Source organism: Canis lupus, chromosome 2, assembly GCF_003254725.2.
Source record: "Canis lupus dingo isolate Sandy chromosome 2, ASM325472v2, whole genome shotgun sequence".
NCBI classification, from domain to species: domain Eukaryota; kingdom Metazoa; phylum Chordata; class Mammalia; order Carnivora; family Canidae; genus Canis; species Canis lupus.
In genome coordinates, this window is record NC_064244.1 from 80815478 (window position 1) to 80833657 (window position 18180).

The following is an 18180-nucleotide window of genomic DNA, read 5'->3' on the forward strand; positions in this document are numbered from 1 at the left end:
CCCCTACCAGGTTGGTCCAGACCCTGCATGCATTGCCCTTGGGCATGTGTGTGCTCATGGCCAGGGTGGGTAGTTAAGGGTGACTTGATTTTCCTTCTTTGTTCTTTTCTGTATTTCCTAAGTTTTCTCGACTGTGCATGCACGATCTTTATGATCAGAAAACGGATTTAGTTTTTCCAAACTAAAAACAACTCCCCTCCCTTCCTACTAGAAAGATGACAAAGTCATAGAGAATCTAAACAGCCCAGAAAAACAATAAAACCACCCCAACTCCTTCCACCTGGAGACAACCACTATTAACCTTCTGTTGGACACCTTTCCCAACCTCCCTTTAATCCCACAGCTGCAATATTTGATGCGTTTAGAACCAGAGATGCTGTGTTATAACCTCCCTTTCTCACCGTGGTGTGTGTGGTCCCAAGTTAACAACTATAGAACTAAGGCTGTGCCACAGCCATTGATGGGCGTGCCAGATTGTAGCTTGAATGATGGCTATTTAGGCTGTTTCTCCATTTTTGCTATTCTAAGCAATGCTCTGATAAGCCCAAGGCACAAACCCCTTTGCACTTGTGTGATTTTTCCTCCCAAGGGTAAACTCTTAGGAACAGAACAGATAGGGACACGCATCTTCAATACCTCCTCTCACTGTGAAACAGGTCTTCAGAAAGGTGGTGTCAGTCAACACCCCCATCGGTGACCCAGTTCCCCACAGCTCTCCCAACGCCGGGGGCTGTCCGTTTTGGCCACTGAGATAGGCAAAGACTAATGACACCTTCCTTTTTTGCATTTCGGTGACTAATGAGGTTGAACATGTATTGTCTGAGCATCTATGAGAGGCTTGCTTGTATCCTTTGTCCATTTCCCTACTGGTGCGTTCACCTGTCATACTCATTCGTCGGGGCTCTTTTTATAATAGGGATGTCAGCCTTCATCATGTGTTCCCCAATTTATCGTTTGCCTCTTACATGTGTTCCTGGCATTTCTGGTCAAATAGAACTCTACTTCCCAACCCTTCCAGCACAAAGCATGTACAGCAGCACAGCATGCCGGAGTGAATGGACAAGCGGCCCCATCTGGAGGCTCTGGCTGCCCCGGGGCCTCATGCAGCTCCCCTGCAGGTGTCAAAATCTCGATACGCCCCTAATCCATTCATACGACATTATCTGGGAAACTCTGAGATAGAAGTATGAAGTTACTTGGCAACTTGTACCCTGCTTTACAGAGTCTTAGGAGGGGGGAGAATTAGAAAGGCAGAGTTTCCCAGACTAAAATAGCCTCGTTGGTGAACCCTATGAGTGTGTCCACCCCCCGCCCCCCGGTCAGGCGTGTGTGCGTGTATAGGGGGTAGTCGGCCGGGCCTCACCTGTCTTCCTCTGGGGTGCGCGGCTCGACCCCCGGCGGGTGCTGGATGTGGGCCATCTCCTCGCCTTGCCGCTGCTTCCTCTTGTCCCGGATGCTGAGGCAGATGGAGAGCAGCAGGAGCATCACCCCGGCCCCGACCAGCACATAGGCCACGGAGAAGGTCTTGCTCTTGAGAATGCCGCTGCCTATCTCTGTCTTGTTCCCCTGGGCCGTCGGCTTTTCGGAGGCGCTGAAGCCGGGCACCAGGTTCCACATGGCCATGATGACTCCGAGAACCAGCATCCCCAGGCCGATGGCGGTGAGCGCGTAGTGGGAGCCGTTGGCCTTCGACTGGGCCATCATGCCACTGGGAGCAGGGCGAGGCCCGGTTCAGAGAAAGAAAATAAATAAACGAGAGTAGCAGCAGCAGCAGCAGCAGCAACGAGAACAACAAAATCCCTAGTGCCACGTTAGAGACCCAGCAGCCGCGCTCTCGAGGGCCGCCGTCGAGCCGATGCGGGGCAGCCCCGCGTGGACAGCTACGGCCGAGAGTTCTGGAAGGAAAGCAGGAAGGAGAGGGAGATCAGTGGGGATTCAGGCCGCTTCCAGGAACACAGCGGCTGTCTCCCTAACTCCTGGTGGAGCTTCGGAGCGGGCCGGGCCACGGGCTCGGCGGGGCCTCGCCGTCGATGCGTTCCAGATGTCTCACGCTGCGCCGGCTCCTCCGGGAGCCCGTGGCCCGACGTCAGACCCGCCTACCCCACCCGAAAAGGAAAAGCCAGACCTTTCCATGCAGGAGGCCAGAAAGGTCGGGTCCTGAAAACATTTTGTGGAATTTAGGGAAGTGCAGTAAAGTCCAGCTCGGAGCGAAGGACGACGGGGCCCACATCGCCAGGGAGACGGGCATCAGCGGTGATCCGTCCCACTCCGCATGGCCTGCGGGCTGCTCCCCACCCTCTGCGGCTCCCCGGTTCCCGCGGTGGGAAATCCGGTCCCCTACAGTCACACCTGTGACTGCCCCTCGGCCTCCATCTCTCACCTCGCCCTTCCAGCACTTCTGCAGTTCTCTGGTCCCTCCCCCCGACCCCAAGCCACACTCTCAGCCGCCCCTTCCGTGGGTTCCCACAGGCCCCCAGTGACGACTGTGGCCAGTCTCTCTCTTCCCGTGACACATCTCCTCCATCCCTGTGCCGGGATACAGCAGGGCTCCAAACACATCTGCAGCATCAGATGCAGGATAGACCAGAATAGGGCTCGCCTCCCTTCAGCTACACAGAGTTTTGCTTTTCTTAAAGGGGCAAAATCATGGCTATTCCTCACCTTAGCTGCTGGCCAAGAAACTCTTCCCATGAAGCAGCTCAGAGACCTTGTGCTAAAGGGAGCAGCCCACGGTCCTGGGATTCCACGGCCATCTGTTGGCCGGGAGAGTGGGCCAGAGAAGCAGGTCACCTGAAGGTTGAGCTCAGAATACTTTCAGGGGCCAGGAGGACCAGCGAGCAGCACCCTTCCTGGCCGACTGCTCCTCAATACATTATTCCCAGGACAGCGACCTTTGCAGAACAGTAGAGCCTGACAGATGTTTGGATGGGCAAGGTCCTATTTTCAATTCTGCATTCTTTCCGATCTTTCCAGAAGGACGGCTAACCAGGCCACTTGAAATCTAATACTGCAGAGATATTTTCTCATCAAACAACGGGCTCGATCTGAATGTGGCCACTTTGTTAAAAAAAATATTCTAAAAATATTTGGGATAATATCCTTCATTGGCTTGAGGTCTGTTCCTTCTCTTTTTCATTCAACAAATATTTCCTGCGCATCTGCTAAGCAGCGTTGGGCAATGGATGGGCCACCAGTGAGCAAATTAAGGGTTAGTGGTGCCTCCAGGCCAGCAGGAAAAAGTCTACAAGGAATAATAAGAGAGTGGGAAGAAAGTCTAGAAACGAATTTGGTAGGTGGGTGTCCTAACTCAGGCTGGAGGGCGTATGGAAAGTCGGTGTGAGAGAGAGGTCCCATTTCATATAATAGGGTCTGCACCCTGACTGTGCTGTGCTGGGTGCATTTGTGCCTATGCACATATGCGTGCATCCTGGTGTGGGGACGTGTATGTGTAAGCACGCAGGGCACTGCCCAGGGGTCCCATCCCGCTGCAGACAGTTGCACTGGGTCAGCTGAAAAGCCCACCATACACACAAGGGTATTTGTTTCTCAAATATCACTCACAGCCAGCAAGGGAAAGGACAAGGGGTTTAACAGTTCTGCCAAATGGATCTGAGACCAGGCCAGAGGAGGGGAAGGGCTCACTGGTGCAGAGGTGCATCTCGAGGCTGGTGTGGGAAGCACGGGATGAGAAAGCCCATCACTGACCACCTGCTAGGGGCCCAACAGGTAGGCCTTGTCCCTAGGCTGCCAGTTTTCTAGACCACTGATCGGTGCCCCTTTTACCTTCCACCTTGCTCTCTGGACTCAAGCTTTGCCTTACCCTTCACATGAGTAAAACAGGCCCCTGGTAAGAGTCACTGACAGATGAAAATGTCAGGATTCAGACATTTGGGCCTGTTAAATTGTCAGTGATTGAAAACAGGCAATAATAGCCGGTGTGAGTAATGGTGTTGGGATAAGCAATTCTATAACAATTTTTCCAGATGGCAAATTTTGGCATTTATGGATCAAAAGTTACAAAAATGCTTATACCCTTGGGCTCTATAATTCTGACTTCTAAGAATTATGTACCAGGCAAGGATATTCATTGTAGCTTTATAGTAGCAAGAAACTAGAAAGTATTTAAAAAGCCAATAATCTGTATCTGGTTAAATAAAATACAGTACCTGTGCTTGTTCAATTATAGTTTCAAGCCAGCTAATGATACATTTTAAATTCAAACAAGGTTAAGAAAAACAACAACCCAGTATGTTCAGTGTGATTCTAATTTTTTAAAAAAAAATTCTATATACAGATCTAGATACGTGAATATATAGGAAGACTGGATGATCCTCCTTATGTCAAAATAAACAAGAGACAAAAGATTTCCATCTGGCAAACATGTATGTAAAAATCTCAGACAAATGGCACATTCCAAATTTAGCATGATTGCTTCTGAGAATAGAGAGGGCTTGGGAAGTGTACCTGTTACTCTATTTCTGTTTCTTGAACTAGTTTTAATCAGAACGTATTGGCCCAAGGCAACATAGCTTGGTGGTTCAACATCAACGTTGGAACCAGGCTCCCTGGGCTCAGATCTTCACTCTGAATTTTCCCAGCTGTGTGCCCTTGGGGAAGTTACTTAACCTCTCTGTGCTTCAGCTTCCACAACTATAAAATGGAGATAAAAGCTTTCTAAGTATTCACCTCATAGGAGAGTTATGATAAGTGTAAATGTGCATAAAGCACCTACAATGATATGTGACTAAGCACATAGAAAGTTCTTATATAAAAAAAAAAAAAAAAAAAAAAAGAAAGTTCTTATAGAAAAGTCTGTTGTTTAATAGTATTTAAAGCTTGCATTCCCAAAGGGGCGAGACAACCTTTAATGGGGGCAAAAATTCGTTCTTGGGGGTGGTGTAAAATAGTCTTAGATATTACAATGGTTTGTGGCCCGCTGCAATACATAAACAGACACAGAGCCTATCTGCAGCATTAAAATTTCATGGGGTGGGGGGTGAAGTAGGCGCATAATAAAAACAATATCTAAAAAGACTCTTTGTGGGACAACATTGGAGAAAAAAGGTTGGGAAACACTATTTAGTGTATATTAAATTTCAAAACTCTCAAATTATGCATACCGTGGTGTTTTCAGTTGTCTTCTGTGCGGTGCGGTTAGAATGATTTTTATTTTCTCTTGCTGGGAGAGTAACAACTGGAAACACAGAAACATGTATGTGTTGCTTTTAGAATCAAAAAATGAAATAAAAGTTTTTGTGTTTTGGGTTTGTGGCAGGGTTGGGCGTCCAATGGTCGCTTAAAATTGCCCATTGATTCTGCCCTCCCTCTGGAGGAGACCAGGAGCCTGGTGGGTTCACCAGGCGTGTGGAACCCAGCTCCCGAGCTACAGCTGGTGGCTATTTATCTTGTTTCTGGCTTGTTGACCCATGTTATATTTAGTAAGGTGTTCTTTCCCTTTCAAAAATATGGAAAGAAGCTAATTTTGTGCTTAGAGGATTTGGACCACATACTTTCCAACACATCCCTAAAAGAGAGCAGCCTTGGCGGGCAGACTGGGGTCCCAGCTCAGCCAGACTCACCTCTGGCTGGACCCGTCACGGCTCATGTTCCAGTCGGGCCCAAGGAATAAGTGAGGGATCCTATACCTGGGTTTTCATGTAAAGTGGTTAACCAGTTAGGAGAAGCACCTACCTGTTGTTACCTGGGGGCACTCGGGGCAGGCCTGAAAACAACTCTTCATGTTACAGTCTTGAGTTAAGGATCCCTCTGCAAAAAACCAGAAACACAGTTTTCTCAGTTAGCTGTGAGCATTTCAATTTGGGGTGCTCATAGGGAAGGAATGTGTTTTCTCTGTTTTTCTTGGTGGAGGTGGACGGCATCGGGTTGGGGTTGGGGCACATGTAAGGGAAGTTGTGCCCGAAGAAGCCAAGATGCTGTACCAAAAAAGTCGGGCCGCAGAAGGATGACAGTCTGATAGCTGCATTCACCAGATCTTTCTGAGATTTTATCCATCTTCTACAAGTGCTCCGGAGGCTAAAAGGAGAGGAAACACTCCCCTAAGTCATTTTATGAGGAATGTAGAACCTTGATACCAAAACCAAACAAGGACAAGGCAAGAAAGAAAATGACAGGCCAATCTGATCTGTCTGCACACAAACAAAAATCCTCAAGAAAATATAAGCAAATGGAATCCCAATGTGAGACAGGGATCCATCAAAATTCTAGAGGAGAACACAGGCAGCCACCTCTTGCCACTTCTTGTAGCAGCAACTTCTTGCTAGACACGCCTCCAAAGGCAAAGGAAATAAAGGCAAAAGTGAACTATTGGGACTTCATCAAGATAAAAAGCTTTTGCACAGCGAAGGAAACAGCAAAATTAAACAACCCACAGAATGGGAGGAGATATTTGCAGACATCTTATCAGGTAAAGGCCTAGAATCCAAAATCTATAAATAACTTATCAAACTCAACACCCAAAGAACAAATAATCCAATCAAGATAGGGAAAGAAGACATGAACAGACTTTTCTGCAAAGGAGACGTGAAAAATGGCCAACAGACACATGAAAGAATGCTCCACATCACTCGGCACCAGGAAAATACGAGCGAAAACCACAGTGAGATCCCACCTCACACCAGTGAGAAGGGCTAAAATGAACAAGTCAGGAAACAACAGATGTGGCGAGGATGCGGAGAAAGGGGAAGCCTCGTGCACCGTGGGTGGGAATGCAAGCTGGTGCAGCCACTCTGGCAACTGTGTAGAGGTTCCTCAAAAAGTTAAAAATAGAGCCACCCTACAACCCAGCAACTGCACTACTGGGATTTACCCCAAAGGATACAAATGTCGTGATCTGAAGGGGCACCTGCACCCCAGTGTTCACAGCAGCAATGTCCACAATAGCCGAACTATGGAAAGGGCCCACATGTCCGTCGTGAGATGAATGGATAAAGAAGGTGTGATTTATACATACCATGGAATATGACTCAGCCATTAAAAAATGAAATCTTACCATTTGGAATGACATGGATGGAACCAGAGGGTATTATGCTAAGGGAAGTAAATCGATCAGAGAAAGATAATTATCATACGATCTCACTCGTGGAATTTAAGAAACAAAACAGAGGAGCATAGGAGAAGGGAGGGGAAAAGAGAACAAGATGAAATCAGAGAGGGAGACAAACCGTAAGAGACTCTTAATCACAGGAGACAAAGTGAGGGTCGCTGGAGGGGACGGGGGGTGGGGGGATGGGGGACGGGCATGAAAGAGGGCATGTGATGTGATGAGCACTCGGTGTTCTATGCAACTGATGTATCACCGAACTCTATCTCTGAAGCTAAGAATACACTATATGTTAATTGAATGTAAATAAATAAATTTAAAGTAAATTTAAAAAGATGACTACATAATACATCACAATCATGTTGGTTGGGTTTATTCCAAGAATGTAGGATTGGTTCACCATTAGAAAATCAAATAAAAAATAAAAATAAAATTAGAAAAATAAAATAAAATAAAAAGAAAATCAATAAGGCCATACAGAACCAGGAGAAAGGATAAGCCATGACAGGGTTATCCAGGGGCATACCACATAGCCACGTGTACCCTGAACATGGGTCCCCCATAGCTACGTGCGCCAGCGCGGCCCACTCTGACGAACGTGATGCTGAGCAGAAAAGCACACGTAGCACATTTCCATTTATCCGAAGCTCCCAGCCAGGTAACACCGAACGACATGTGGGTGTTTATTCAACACATTAGTCCTTAAACTGCACAGATATCTTATAGACACTGTCTTCATTGGCTGAATTACTTTGTAACAGGAATTTCCAACACCCGTCAACATCTTTCCACCACTCTTGGCATAAATTCCAAATTCTTTTGCTGTGGCCTCCAGTCCCACCAGATTGGCCTGGCTCCTGCCTCTCTCATACCTTCTCTCTTGGCTCACCAACTCTCGGTGGCTTCTGTTCTGTTTCTCCCCCACACCAAGCACTTTCTGCCACAGGGCCTTTGTACTTGCTGTTCCCAATGCCCGAAACTCTCTTCCATCTGTCTCTTTGGTCTGGCTAGTTCTTTACTACTTCTGTTTCTCAGTTCAAACGCCGCCCCCTCAATGAGGATTTCCTTAACCACTCTATATAGGGTGCCCCTCCCTCACCCGCTATCCTTACACCCCAGGCCTGGTGTCTTCCCATGGCTGGATGACATTACCTTACAATCTGTAATAGTCTTGTTTTGCTTTCCTGTTTGCTCCCATTGGAGTTTAAACTTCCTGAATGAAAGTTCTTGTTAGGGAACCTAGCAGGTGCTTAGTGACTATTGGTAGAATGAATATCTGGCAAGGTAAAAAGTTTGACCCGTGTCCCATATCGAGTTGGGGAAATTCCTAGCCACGGTTGGCCCCGAGGGAGAGAGGATGGGTTGGAGCAACTTTCCGGAGTATCCGTAACGCAAACCATTTGCCAGCAAGGTGGGAGAGGCGCCCAGGTTAAACGTGATTGTGACCGAGAGGCGACTCTACCAACATTCCCCGGTGGAGTCTGAGCCTTCAGGGTTCCCTGGCGTTCCTAGGCAGAGGTCGGCAGGGGTGAGAGCCCCCAAACTGCCCCCTTCTGGGCAGCAGCTCTCCTCCCCCCCACCTGCACCCTTGGCTGACCAGAGCCAGCAGGGATTTCTGGGGTGGGGGTGGACGGTCACAGCCCTGGACACGAGAGCCCTCCACCTGGCTGAGACCCCAGCGCGCCCATCCTGCACCCGCCTTGGAGTCTCTGTGGATCTAATACAGAGACAACGCTTTGAATAAAATTGAACAAAAGAAAGAAAGAAAACAACCAAACGGGGCTGTCGGAGCTGAGGCAGAGCAAAGGGTCCCAAGTGATGGCAAAGGCTTCCCGTGCCCCGTCCCCGCTGAATCCCAGAAATTCTATGAGGATTTAGGAACCAGGACCCCGTGTGGCCACCGAGCCCGTCACCCGGCCCAGGGAAGGAGCAGTCCCAGGGGAGCCCGGCCCTGCTGCCTGGCCCGGGAGGGACCTCGGCGGTCGGAGGTGCCTGGCCGCATGATGGGTCCCCAGCACAAAGGAGCTCCTTGACCATTCTCCCTGCACCCCAGCCGCTTCCTGCCAAGAGGCATAATTGGGCACCGGGCATCCCATAAAAGGGATCCCCAGCTGCATTCCCAGGGAACCAGGCCACATGCCCATCACAAAGGAAGAACTCAGTGGGGCCCAGGCCCCAGTCACTCTGGTCACTAAGTTCCGGTCCCATGCAGGGGGAGAAAGGCTCTGGGTGCCACCACTGCTGCCGTCCCAGTCCTGCCCGGGAGTTTCAGGCCACCTTCCCACCAACCAAGGTCAAAGGTGTCAGGTTCCCATTCTCTTAGAACGCGTTCTTGTGGACTGAGCATTCAGGAAAAACGAAGATCAATGTGCAAATGAGTCATAAAGGCAGAGGGGAGGGAAGAGGGCTGCTGGGCTAGAGAGAGTGGACGGGGGTAGAGGACAAGAAGGGATGCTCAGGAATCTGCTAGGCAGGGCAGTCGCTATGGGAAGGGTCAGGCAAGCACCAGCCGCAGCCACCCCTCAGGAATGATTAGCCCCGCCACCCGTGAGCCTCGAGAGGTTACGCCACCTGCCCTCGGGGACACAGCTCCGAGCAGCAGGCGAGGTGCCCCATCAAATCCAGCTGGCTTTGCAGTGCACCTCCTCCCCTCGCCCCCACCACTCCCTGGGCAGGGCGGCCAGGCCGCAGTGAGCGCCGTACTTTATCCTCGGAGGTATGTCATCATGAAAGCACCGGGGGAACAGGTGTGCCTTTCTTCCAAATGGCTTTTTAAAAAGGATTTTATTTATTTATTCATGAGAGACACAGAGAGAGAGGCAGAGACACAGGCAGAGGGACAAGCAGGCTCCCTGCGGGGAAGCCTGATGGGGGACTCGATCCCAGAACCCCAGGTTCACGACCAGAGCCAAAGGCAGATGCTCAACCGCTGAGCCACCTAGGCGCCCCCTAAAATGGCTTTGTAGAGAACTTGAGTCCAGCAATTCCTGGATTGGATGCGGACTCTGTGCCAGGCCCTGTGTTGGGCTCCTTCACGTGGTTGTGTGAATGCACAATCACTTGATAGCTACGATTTCTGTTTTACAGAGAAGGCCTCTGGGGCTCAGAGAGGTAAGGTAACATGTCCTAAGTTCCACAGCTGGTGCAAGGCAGGGATAAGGTGTGTCTGATTCTAAGACCCATGCGTTTAACCACCAGGCGGTATTGCTAAAATGGGGCTTAACAGGAGGCTACAGAAAGAGCAACAGATTAGCTTTGAAGGAGGTGGGGGAAGGAAGATAAAGCAGTTTGGGGCGGCTGGGGGCTCAGTTGGTTAAGCGTCTGCCTTTGGCTCAGGTCATGCTTCCAGGGTCCTGGGATCGAGCCCCGAGTTGGGCTCCCTGCTCAGCGGGAAGCCTGCTTCTCCCTCTGCCTCAGCTCCTCCCCCCCCAGCCCCCTGTTTATGTTCTCTCTCTCTCTTTTGTGCTCCCTGTCTTGCTCTCAAATAAATAAATAAAATCTTAAAAAAGAAAAAAAGCAGCAGCTTTGCAAAGCCTTGAGGTGTATATAAATCTACGTTGGATGGAGTCTGGGGGTGGGAGGCGAGGAAGGAGATCTGTGGGACGGGTCCATCCTGAGACACTGCACAGAGCTGGGAGACAGGACGGTTCCCGGGAGCCCACCACTTGTTGCGGAGAAAAGAAAGGCAGCCTCCCCCTTCCCTGCAGATGTCCATAAATTTTCTAAGACCTGGCATTTCCAGGCTCCTTGCTAATTCATTTAAATGTTGGTGACATTAAGGAAGTCCAGTTCATTCTGAAGACTCCAGGAGCCAGGAACAGAGGAGGCGAGTTAACAAGCCAGGTATCTAGGCTCCTGGCGCCTGACGCAGTGTCTTTCTCTAAGCAAGTGGCTGGCGTGTGACCCGATTTATGAGGCTGGCACTGGGGAACCAGTCTCAAGGGCTCCAGCCACATTCCATATTTCTTGGGAAATATGACATCACTGCGTGTTCCCCTGCCAGGACAGAGTCTGGTGCCCATATGAGATGCAGGGCAGCAACCAGAGCTCCTGTCACCATCAACTCAAAGTGAGTCTGACATCTTGATCCCTCTCCGGGCTCCGGGGATGGGCCACCAGTGGCCTCCCACGCTGAGAAGCCGGGCTGAGCAGAGGCACCACCACCCCACCTGGCCCCAGCGTGCAGCCGGCAACAGGTAGATCTGCTGGCATTTCCTGGACACCAGTGTGTGTGCCGGGCTCACACTCCGCGCTTGCATGGGTTGGCTCATTTATTCCACCCAAGCATCACATGAAGGCGGTGCTCTTATCCCCACTTCCGTCCACAGTATCACCGAATACACGAGGCCCAGAGAGGTTGAGAAACTTGCCCCAGGTCTCACCCACAGTGTGTAAGTGGGAGCACCTGTGCAGGGTCTTCTCGTTCAGACCTCCCTCATCCACGAGGCAGTAGGGGAAACCAGCCGTTCAGCCAAAATCACCAAGGCAGGGCAGTGGCACCTGTTATGCCCTCCCCACCCACCCCTGCTCTGAAGCTGGTGAGATGTCACAGCCCCGGACAGGGAGCGTATGCAATTTGGCTGCTTGGGTCCGTGCGCTGGCTGCTGCCCAGGCTTGTGTGAACCTGGGCACTTTGTGCACAAAGCCTGTGTCCTTGTGCAGAAGGTCAATTTGGACATTGACCTGATTCATTTGTTCCTCCTCCCCAGGAGGCATTTTGCAGCAACAAGGAGAGGCGGGCAGAGGGGAGAGCTCATATGAGGGAGCTGAGATGTGTTTGTGAGTATCGACTCCTCCTGGCACACGGTGGGGTCCCCAGGGTGGGCTCTGGGCCAGCGGCTGTGCTCCCGTCTCAGCCCAGCTACTTCACACTGGCCTAGAGTCCACCTCTCACCTCCGTCCGCTTCCACTGTTCGGGGAGCTGGACTCCGATGACCTCATGGGTTGTTATGCATTATGGGCTCAAAGTTTGGGGGTTCGGGTATGTAGGGATTCACTCAATGAAACATTAACAGAGTATCTGTCATGTGCCGGGGCCTGCTGTGAGTGCCGGGGAGAGAGGAATGGCCAAAATGGACAACCACCTGTTGGGAGAAAACTATAGAACGCTGGGTGGGGCGGACGAGCTGGGAGTGATGATGCTGCCCCCGGCCGGGTGGTAGGGAGCACCGGGGTGGGGACTCTAAGTGTGCTGCTCAGGGAGCACAGTCACTGAGAAGGGGATATTTGAGCAGGGGTTTGAAGGAGGCCCGGGAGGGAACCCCGAGGGTATTTGGGCGAAGGACCTTCCAGGCACAGGGAACCGCAGAGCCAAGGTCCTGAGGCAGGAGCCTGCCCGGCTGTTTCTAGGGCCAGCGGAGCTGGAAAAATCAATGCGGGGCTGCACCGAGACCAGAGTAACGCTCCTGATGGGCTAGCTGGCCCCGAGCAGGGGGGCGAGGGAGAGGCTGATTCAAGGCCCTTGAAATTGGGCACAGAGAGGAATTGGGTTCAGCTGGGGGCTGTTTGCCATCACTCCGTGTTTTTCAGAATTTGAGAGAGGGCGTGAGGGAGGCTAAGCAATGACCCCACCCCCCCACCTACAGACACACCAATATCCAGATCCTAATCCCTGGAATTTGTGACTGTTAACTTGATAGGGCGAAAGGGACTTTTCAGATGTGATTAAGTTAAGGATCCTGAGATGGGGAGATTAGCCGGGATTATCCAGGTGAGTCCAATTTAATTACAAGTGTCCTCAGAAGAGGGAGGCAAGAAAGGTCAGAGGAGGAAGCAGGAGCTGTAAGGGCAGAAGCCAGGGGCTGCGGCGGCGGGGAGGGGCCGTGAGCCACGGGGTGCAGCCGTCTGGGCCCCAGAGGCGGGTGAGGAGGGGACTTTGCCCCTCAGCCTCCAGAAGGAACGAGCCCCGCAAAGCTGCTGACGTGAGCCCGTGAGCCGGTGCAACCTGACCGCGGGCTCCTGCCTTAGGAACTGCAAGAGAGTAAGCGGCCACCACGTCGGGGCTCCTTTGTCGCAGCAGCCACAGGCGGGCCGCACGCCTTCCCCGGGGCCTGCGGGCACGCGGACCTCCGCTCGCCCGCCCGACAGCTCCCCTCCCCGGGCCGGTTCCCTGATCCTGCTAGAATGGATCCCGGGGTGAATTCGCCGCTTCCTCGGTGCCGGCCCTCCTGCACCCGGTTTACATTTTAACCCGAGGTTTCTCCGGAGGCAAGCCTGCACTTGTTCCAAGTCGGCTGGGGTCAGACTGGAACAAAGGGGTGCATTCTCACCCTCTCCTGGTGGCTCTAAGCCCTCGGCACAGAGCTAGGCAGACGGCTGTTCTGGGGTCGTTCCCTGGGGGGTTCCTAACCACGACCGGAGGTGTGCAGGGAAGTGGGGGATCCCCTGCGGCCCGACAGAGCCCTCCCCGCTCCCAGGCCTTCGTCGGGGCTGCCCTTGACTGTGGAGGGGAGGACACAGTCCCAGCGCGGTTATCCTGCCCATATCTGGACATTTTCTTTTTTAGCCACAGTGATGCGGCTTCCACAGAAGTGGTTCCCAAACCTTCTGCCAAGCGCCCTCCTGGAATCCGCTCAAGCTTGCCCATTCCTCTCCCTGCCCCCTCTTCCCTGGCTACCTGTGGCTCCGCGTGAAGCTCCTGCCTTCTCGAGCCCTCGTCTCCTCCTGCTTCTGGTTTTCAGAAAGTCACTTCTCTGAAAGACACCCCCAATTCCTTTCCCATCTGTCATGTTCTGGGATCGTGGCAACAACAGTGGACAGTCTCCTGAGCGTTAACCAAGCGCTGGGCACTGTGCTGGCTGCTTTCATGCATTTTTATGATTGCTATTAATGGTATTTTTTAAAAAGATTTTATTTATTCATGAGAGAGAGAGAGAGAGAGACACACAGGCAGAGGGAGAAGCAGGCTCCCTGCAGGAAGCCCGATGTGGGACTCGATCCCAGGACCCCAGGGTCATGGCCTGAGCCAAAGGCAGATGCTCAATTACTGAGCCACCGAGGCATTCCGGTTATTAATGGTATTTAGATAATTTAGTCTATCTTATTTATTTTATGTAAATATCAAAGACTTATTTCTATGATTTATTTAATATATTTTATTTAATTTTAAAGATTTTATTTGAGAGGGACAGAGACAGCAGAGCAAGAGAAGGAGCATGAGCTGGGGGGAGTGGCAGAGGGAGAGGAAGAAGCAGGCTCCCCGCTGAGCAGGGAGCCCAACGTGGGGCTCCATCCGGGGACCCTGGGGTCATGACATGAGCCAAAGGCAGAGGCTTCAGGGACTGAAGCCACCCAGGCGCCCCAATATGCTTATTTTTTAAATGTATTATTTACTAACACAGTTAACATGCCCAAGACCCCTGATGAGAAAGTTTCTAGAGTCATCCCCTCTTCACAGATGAGGAAACAGATGTTCAGAGAAGTTAAGGCACCTGCTCGAAGTCACCCAGCGAACGGCACAGCAGAGAGTCGCGCTGGCTATGTCTGAGCGCAGAGCTAGTGCGTTCCAGCACCCCACATGCAGCGCCCCGCACCCTGCGGGGAGACCCCTGCCCATACCCCGCACCCCGGCGGAAGGCCCCCTGTCTGCACCCTGCACCCCTGCGGGGAACCCCCTCCTGGCACCCACACCCCCCACGGGGATCCCCCTCCCGGCACCCGCACCCCCACGGGGATCCCCCTCCTGGCACCCGCAACCCCCCAGAAAGCCCCCTCCCGGCACCCCAGGTGCCTCCAGCCCCTCCTAGGCTGACCTCAGGCTCTGGGGCCAGGTGGTAGTTTCCCTCCGCGTTATTTCCCCTCCTTAATAAACCAACTTTCCCGCGTGAGTCACCGGGCCCCCTGCAACCCCGATAGTCATCAGGACATAGTGTAAATAATTGACGCTGGGATGTTTAATCATAAAGCTGGAGTGGAGGTTAGGGCGGGGCGGGCAGGACACAGGGACAGACAGACTGGCAGCCCATGGAGGAGCTTGTTGGCGGCAGCACCTCCTCCACTTGGGACCCGAGGGGAGGACTGGGTGCCGTCCGCAGCCCGAGCTCCCCAGCCTCCTCTCTGTGTGACTCCCAGTGGCTGGGAACAAAGTGCTACTGTAACGCCCCCCGCCAGCAGCGCACGGAGGGCCGGGCACAGCCCTGCATGGTGGGTGCGCCCGTCTGTCCGGTGGCACTTAGGGCAGTGTCCACTCCACCGCATGGGGTTGAGGAGGGACGCGTTGAGGCCTGGGTGACATCTGGATTCTATACTCACCCCCACCCCCACCCCCCAGTCTCTGAAGACCTGAGAAAGGCTCACTGTGCCTCCTTTGCGGCCTCCGCATGACACTGAAGTGGTCCCATCGTCCACAGATGAGCCCCCAGATGAAACCTCTGGGGCGCACAAGGATTTCTCAGGGCCCTGGGGGGGCAACACCTTGGCTGCCTTTCCTTGGGCCATGTGGGCCTGTAAATGGCAGTCGGGCCCCAGCTAAGTGCTAGAAAGGGCGATGGCCTCCTCGGGATGTGCCAGGGCCAGCAGGCTGCAGGGAGACAGCACCTGGACGGCTTGGCTCACCTCCCCGCACAGCTCACCTGGTCTTTCCTTCTCCCACCTGTGCTGGAGCGAGGGCAGGAGGAGCAGGTAATGCTGACTCACCAGCCTGACAGTCCCAGTGGGGTGGTTCCGTTCTGCTAGCTCGCGGCTCCGCATACGCACTCTGCCCTTCCTCCATTGGAAGAAAACTCCCGACGCTTCCGTTTCCCAGGCCTTCCCAGAATAAAGGACATTACCAGCCTCTCGAGCAGCCAGCTGTGCTGCGCGACTGTGTCCCACCCAATGGGACATGAGCAGAACTGTGTGTTGGGGAAGGGGACCTGCAGGAAGGGTCCCCCTCCTTTTTTTTTAGAAGGAGGAGGGGCAGACCGAGAGGGGGAGAGAGAGAGAGAGAGAGAGAGAATCTTAAGCAGGCTCCACACCCAGTGCAGAGCCTGATGTGGGGATTGATCTCACAACCCTGAGATCATGACTTGAGCTGAAAGTGGGAGTTGGGTGCTTAGCTGACTGAGTCACCCGGGTGCCTCTCAGGAAGGGTTCTTAAGTAGAAGGGACATGCCTCTCTCTCTCTCTCTCTTTCTTCCCCTTCCTCCTTCCTATTCACTGTGGTGTAGATGTGATGGCTGGAGCTCAGCAGCCATATGGAGCATGAAGAAGATGGCAGAGCAGTTGAAAGAAAAGGAGTCTGGGACCCTGGTGCTTGCTGAGCCATCTTCCCAGCCCTAGCCGGCTGAACTCCGGACTCTGCATGGAAGAAAAACAAACATTTATTTTATTGAATCTATTGTTACGTAGGGCTTTTTTTGTCACCTAAACCAGCTCAGGCCGGGTGAATAGTAACAGGGAATGTGTTATTATTTATGAGCCTAATAGCTCTGCCAAGGATAGTGCTAAAAGCTCTACTTAGGGAGTTTATTTAACCATCCCATGAATGCATCCCATGAATGCCAAGAGTCAGATGGTATTGCCCCAGTTTTTACAGATGAGGACACTGAGGTCTTGCCTAAAGCCATACAGCAGGTCTCTCCGACTCCACGGTCCCATCCTGCCATTAAGGAAGGAGAATCAGAGGGAAAGCTGGCAGGCGGACTCGCAAAGTGACCCCACAGTCCCTATCTCCTGGTGTTTGCGCCCTCGCGTGGCCTCTCCGCTTGAGCGTGGGAGGAAACCGTAGTTTGCTTCTGGCCGATAAAATACGGCAAGAGTGATGGGATGCAGGTTATTGTGCGAGACTCTATCACCTGCGACCGTGATGTCCACCTTGCAGGGAGACGTTCTCTTGCTTGGAGAGTTTAATAAAGCGGGTGGACACTTTGGAGAGAGACCCACTCGGTAAGGACCTGGGGTCGGCTCCCAACGACGGCCAGCAGTAAATGAGGCCCCTGGTCCTACAAGCGCAGGCACCAATTTTGCTGTAAGCCCTGACAGCCACCCTGCAGAGGAGACGCCATCCCGGGCCTACACCCCGACCTGGCCTCACAGAGGACCCGGCTGCACTCCTGACCCACAAGAACTGCGACATAATACACATGAGCTATTTCATGCTACTAAATTTATGGTGATTGGGTATGAAGCACGAGGGGAACTTTAGGAAGAGGGGAACAGCTTGTCCTGGGCTCCGGGGAGATTAGGAGAGGTCGGCGGAGGACCCCTTCTCTCCCCACAGAACTAGGGGTGAGGACTGGAAAGGGTGGGAAAGTCTGAAAGTCAGGCCGAGAGGCTTACAGCGTGGGAGCCGAGCCTGGAGGCTGGCCGTGGGCAGATGTAGCTGTGTGGGGTGAGGACGCCCCGTTCCAGGCCTTGGCAACTAGGCCGCGTGCAGATCAGGACGGGGAGGACTAGGGCCTTGTGTGCAGGCTTCCGTCCGGGCCGTGGCTCCTCTGCTCAACTAGCTGTTCCTGATACCCCCCGAGCCTCAGTTTCCGCATCTGTAAGATGGCCATAACTACACCTTCCCGAAGAGAGAATGCGCAGACCAAGTGCTTGTCGGTGCAGCGCTGGCCAAGAAGCAGTCTTTGCGGGAATGAGGGGCACGGGAGACTCGGTGCTGGTTCTCCGAGAGCCCGGGCCTGAACTGGGAGAAAGGACAGTGTGGACAAAGAGGCTGAGAAGGGCTCTTTAGGCAGAGAGGCCGGGGGTCGGGAACACAGGGTCCAGAGGTTCCAGGTGCCCGGAGATGGCCTGAGGCCACAGCTGTCCCCATTCCTTGTGGATCAGTGCCTGGATTTTCTTTTGCCGGGACCTCCCTGCTCTCAGGCCAAGCGCATGACCCTAACCCCGGCTCCAGGGCCAGCACCTGCCCGTCACGAGGGCTAATGAGGGCACTCCCCGCAGCGGGGATGGGTGCTGGGAGAGGAAAGTGGAGCTGGGGCAAGGGGGGCAGGGGGATAAAATAATAGCAACAGTAATAAAACGAGAGAGAGAGGCCCGATGTGGCCACTGAAGAGGATGTGGCACAAGTTAAGGGCTGGATTAACCCAACCTCCAAGCTGAGGCCCAGCACCTCCGCCCACCACCCCACAAACAAGTGCTCGTCCCGATTCCACGACAACCCAGCCACAAGAAGCTGCGGAGCCGCGTGTGGCCAA

General features: G+C 52.9%; 1 protein-coding gene across 11 annotated transcripts in view; it reads right to left on the reverse strand.

Moving 5' to 3' along the window:
* TMEM51 (transmembrane protein 51) overlaps positions 1–18180 on the reverse strand; it is a 58423-nt gene that overhangs the window by 1938 nt on the left and 38305 nt on the right. For 3 of the 11 annotated variants that reach the window (XM_025446893.3, XM_025446895.3, XM_025446892.3), the window contains exons 2-3: positions 5692–5766; positions 1364–1895 (exon numbers count right to left, since the gene is read on the reverse strand). In XM_025446893.3, coding sequence (XP_025302678.1) covers positions 1364–1704 — 341 coding nt within the window. In that variant the 5' untranslated portion in view covers positions 1705–1895; positions 5692–5766. Of the gene's footprint in view, positions 1–1363; positions 1896–5120; positions 5195–5691; positions 5767–5939; positions 6009–14811; positions 14902–18180 lie in introns of those variants that run through there. The other 8 variants (XM_049107028.1, XM_025446897.3, XM_035712958.2 and 5 more) reach the window with 7 other exon arrangements.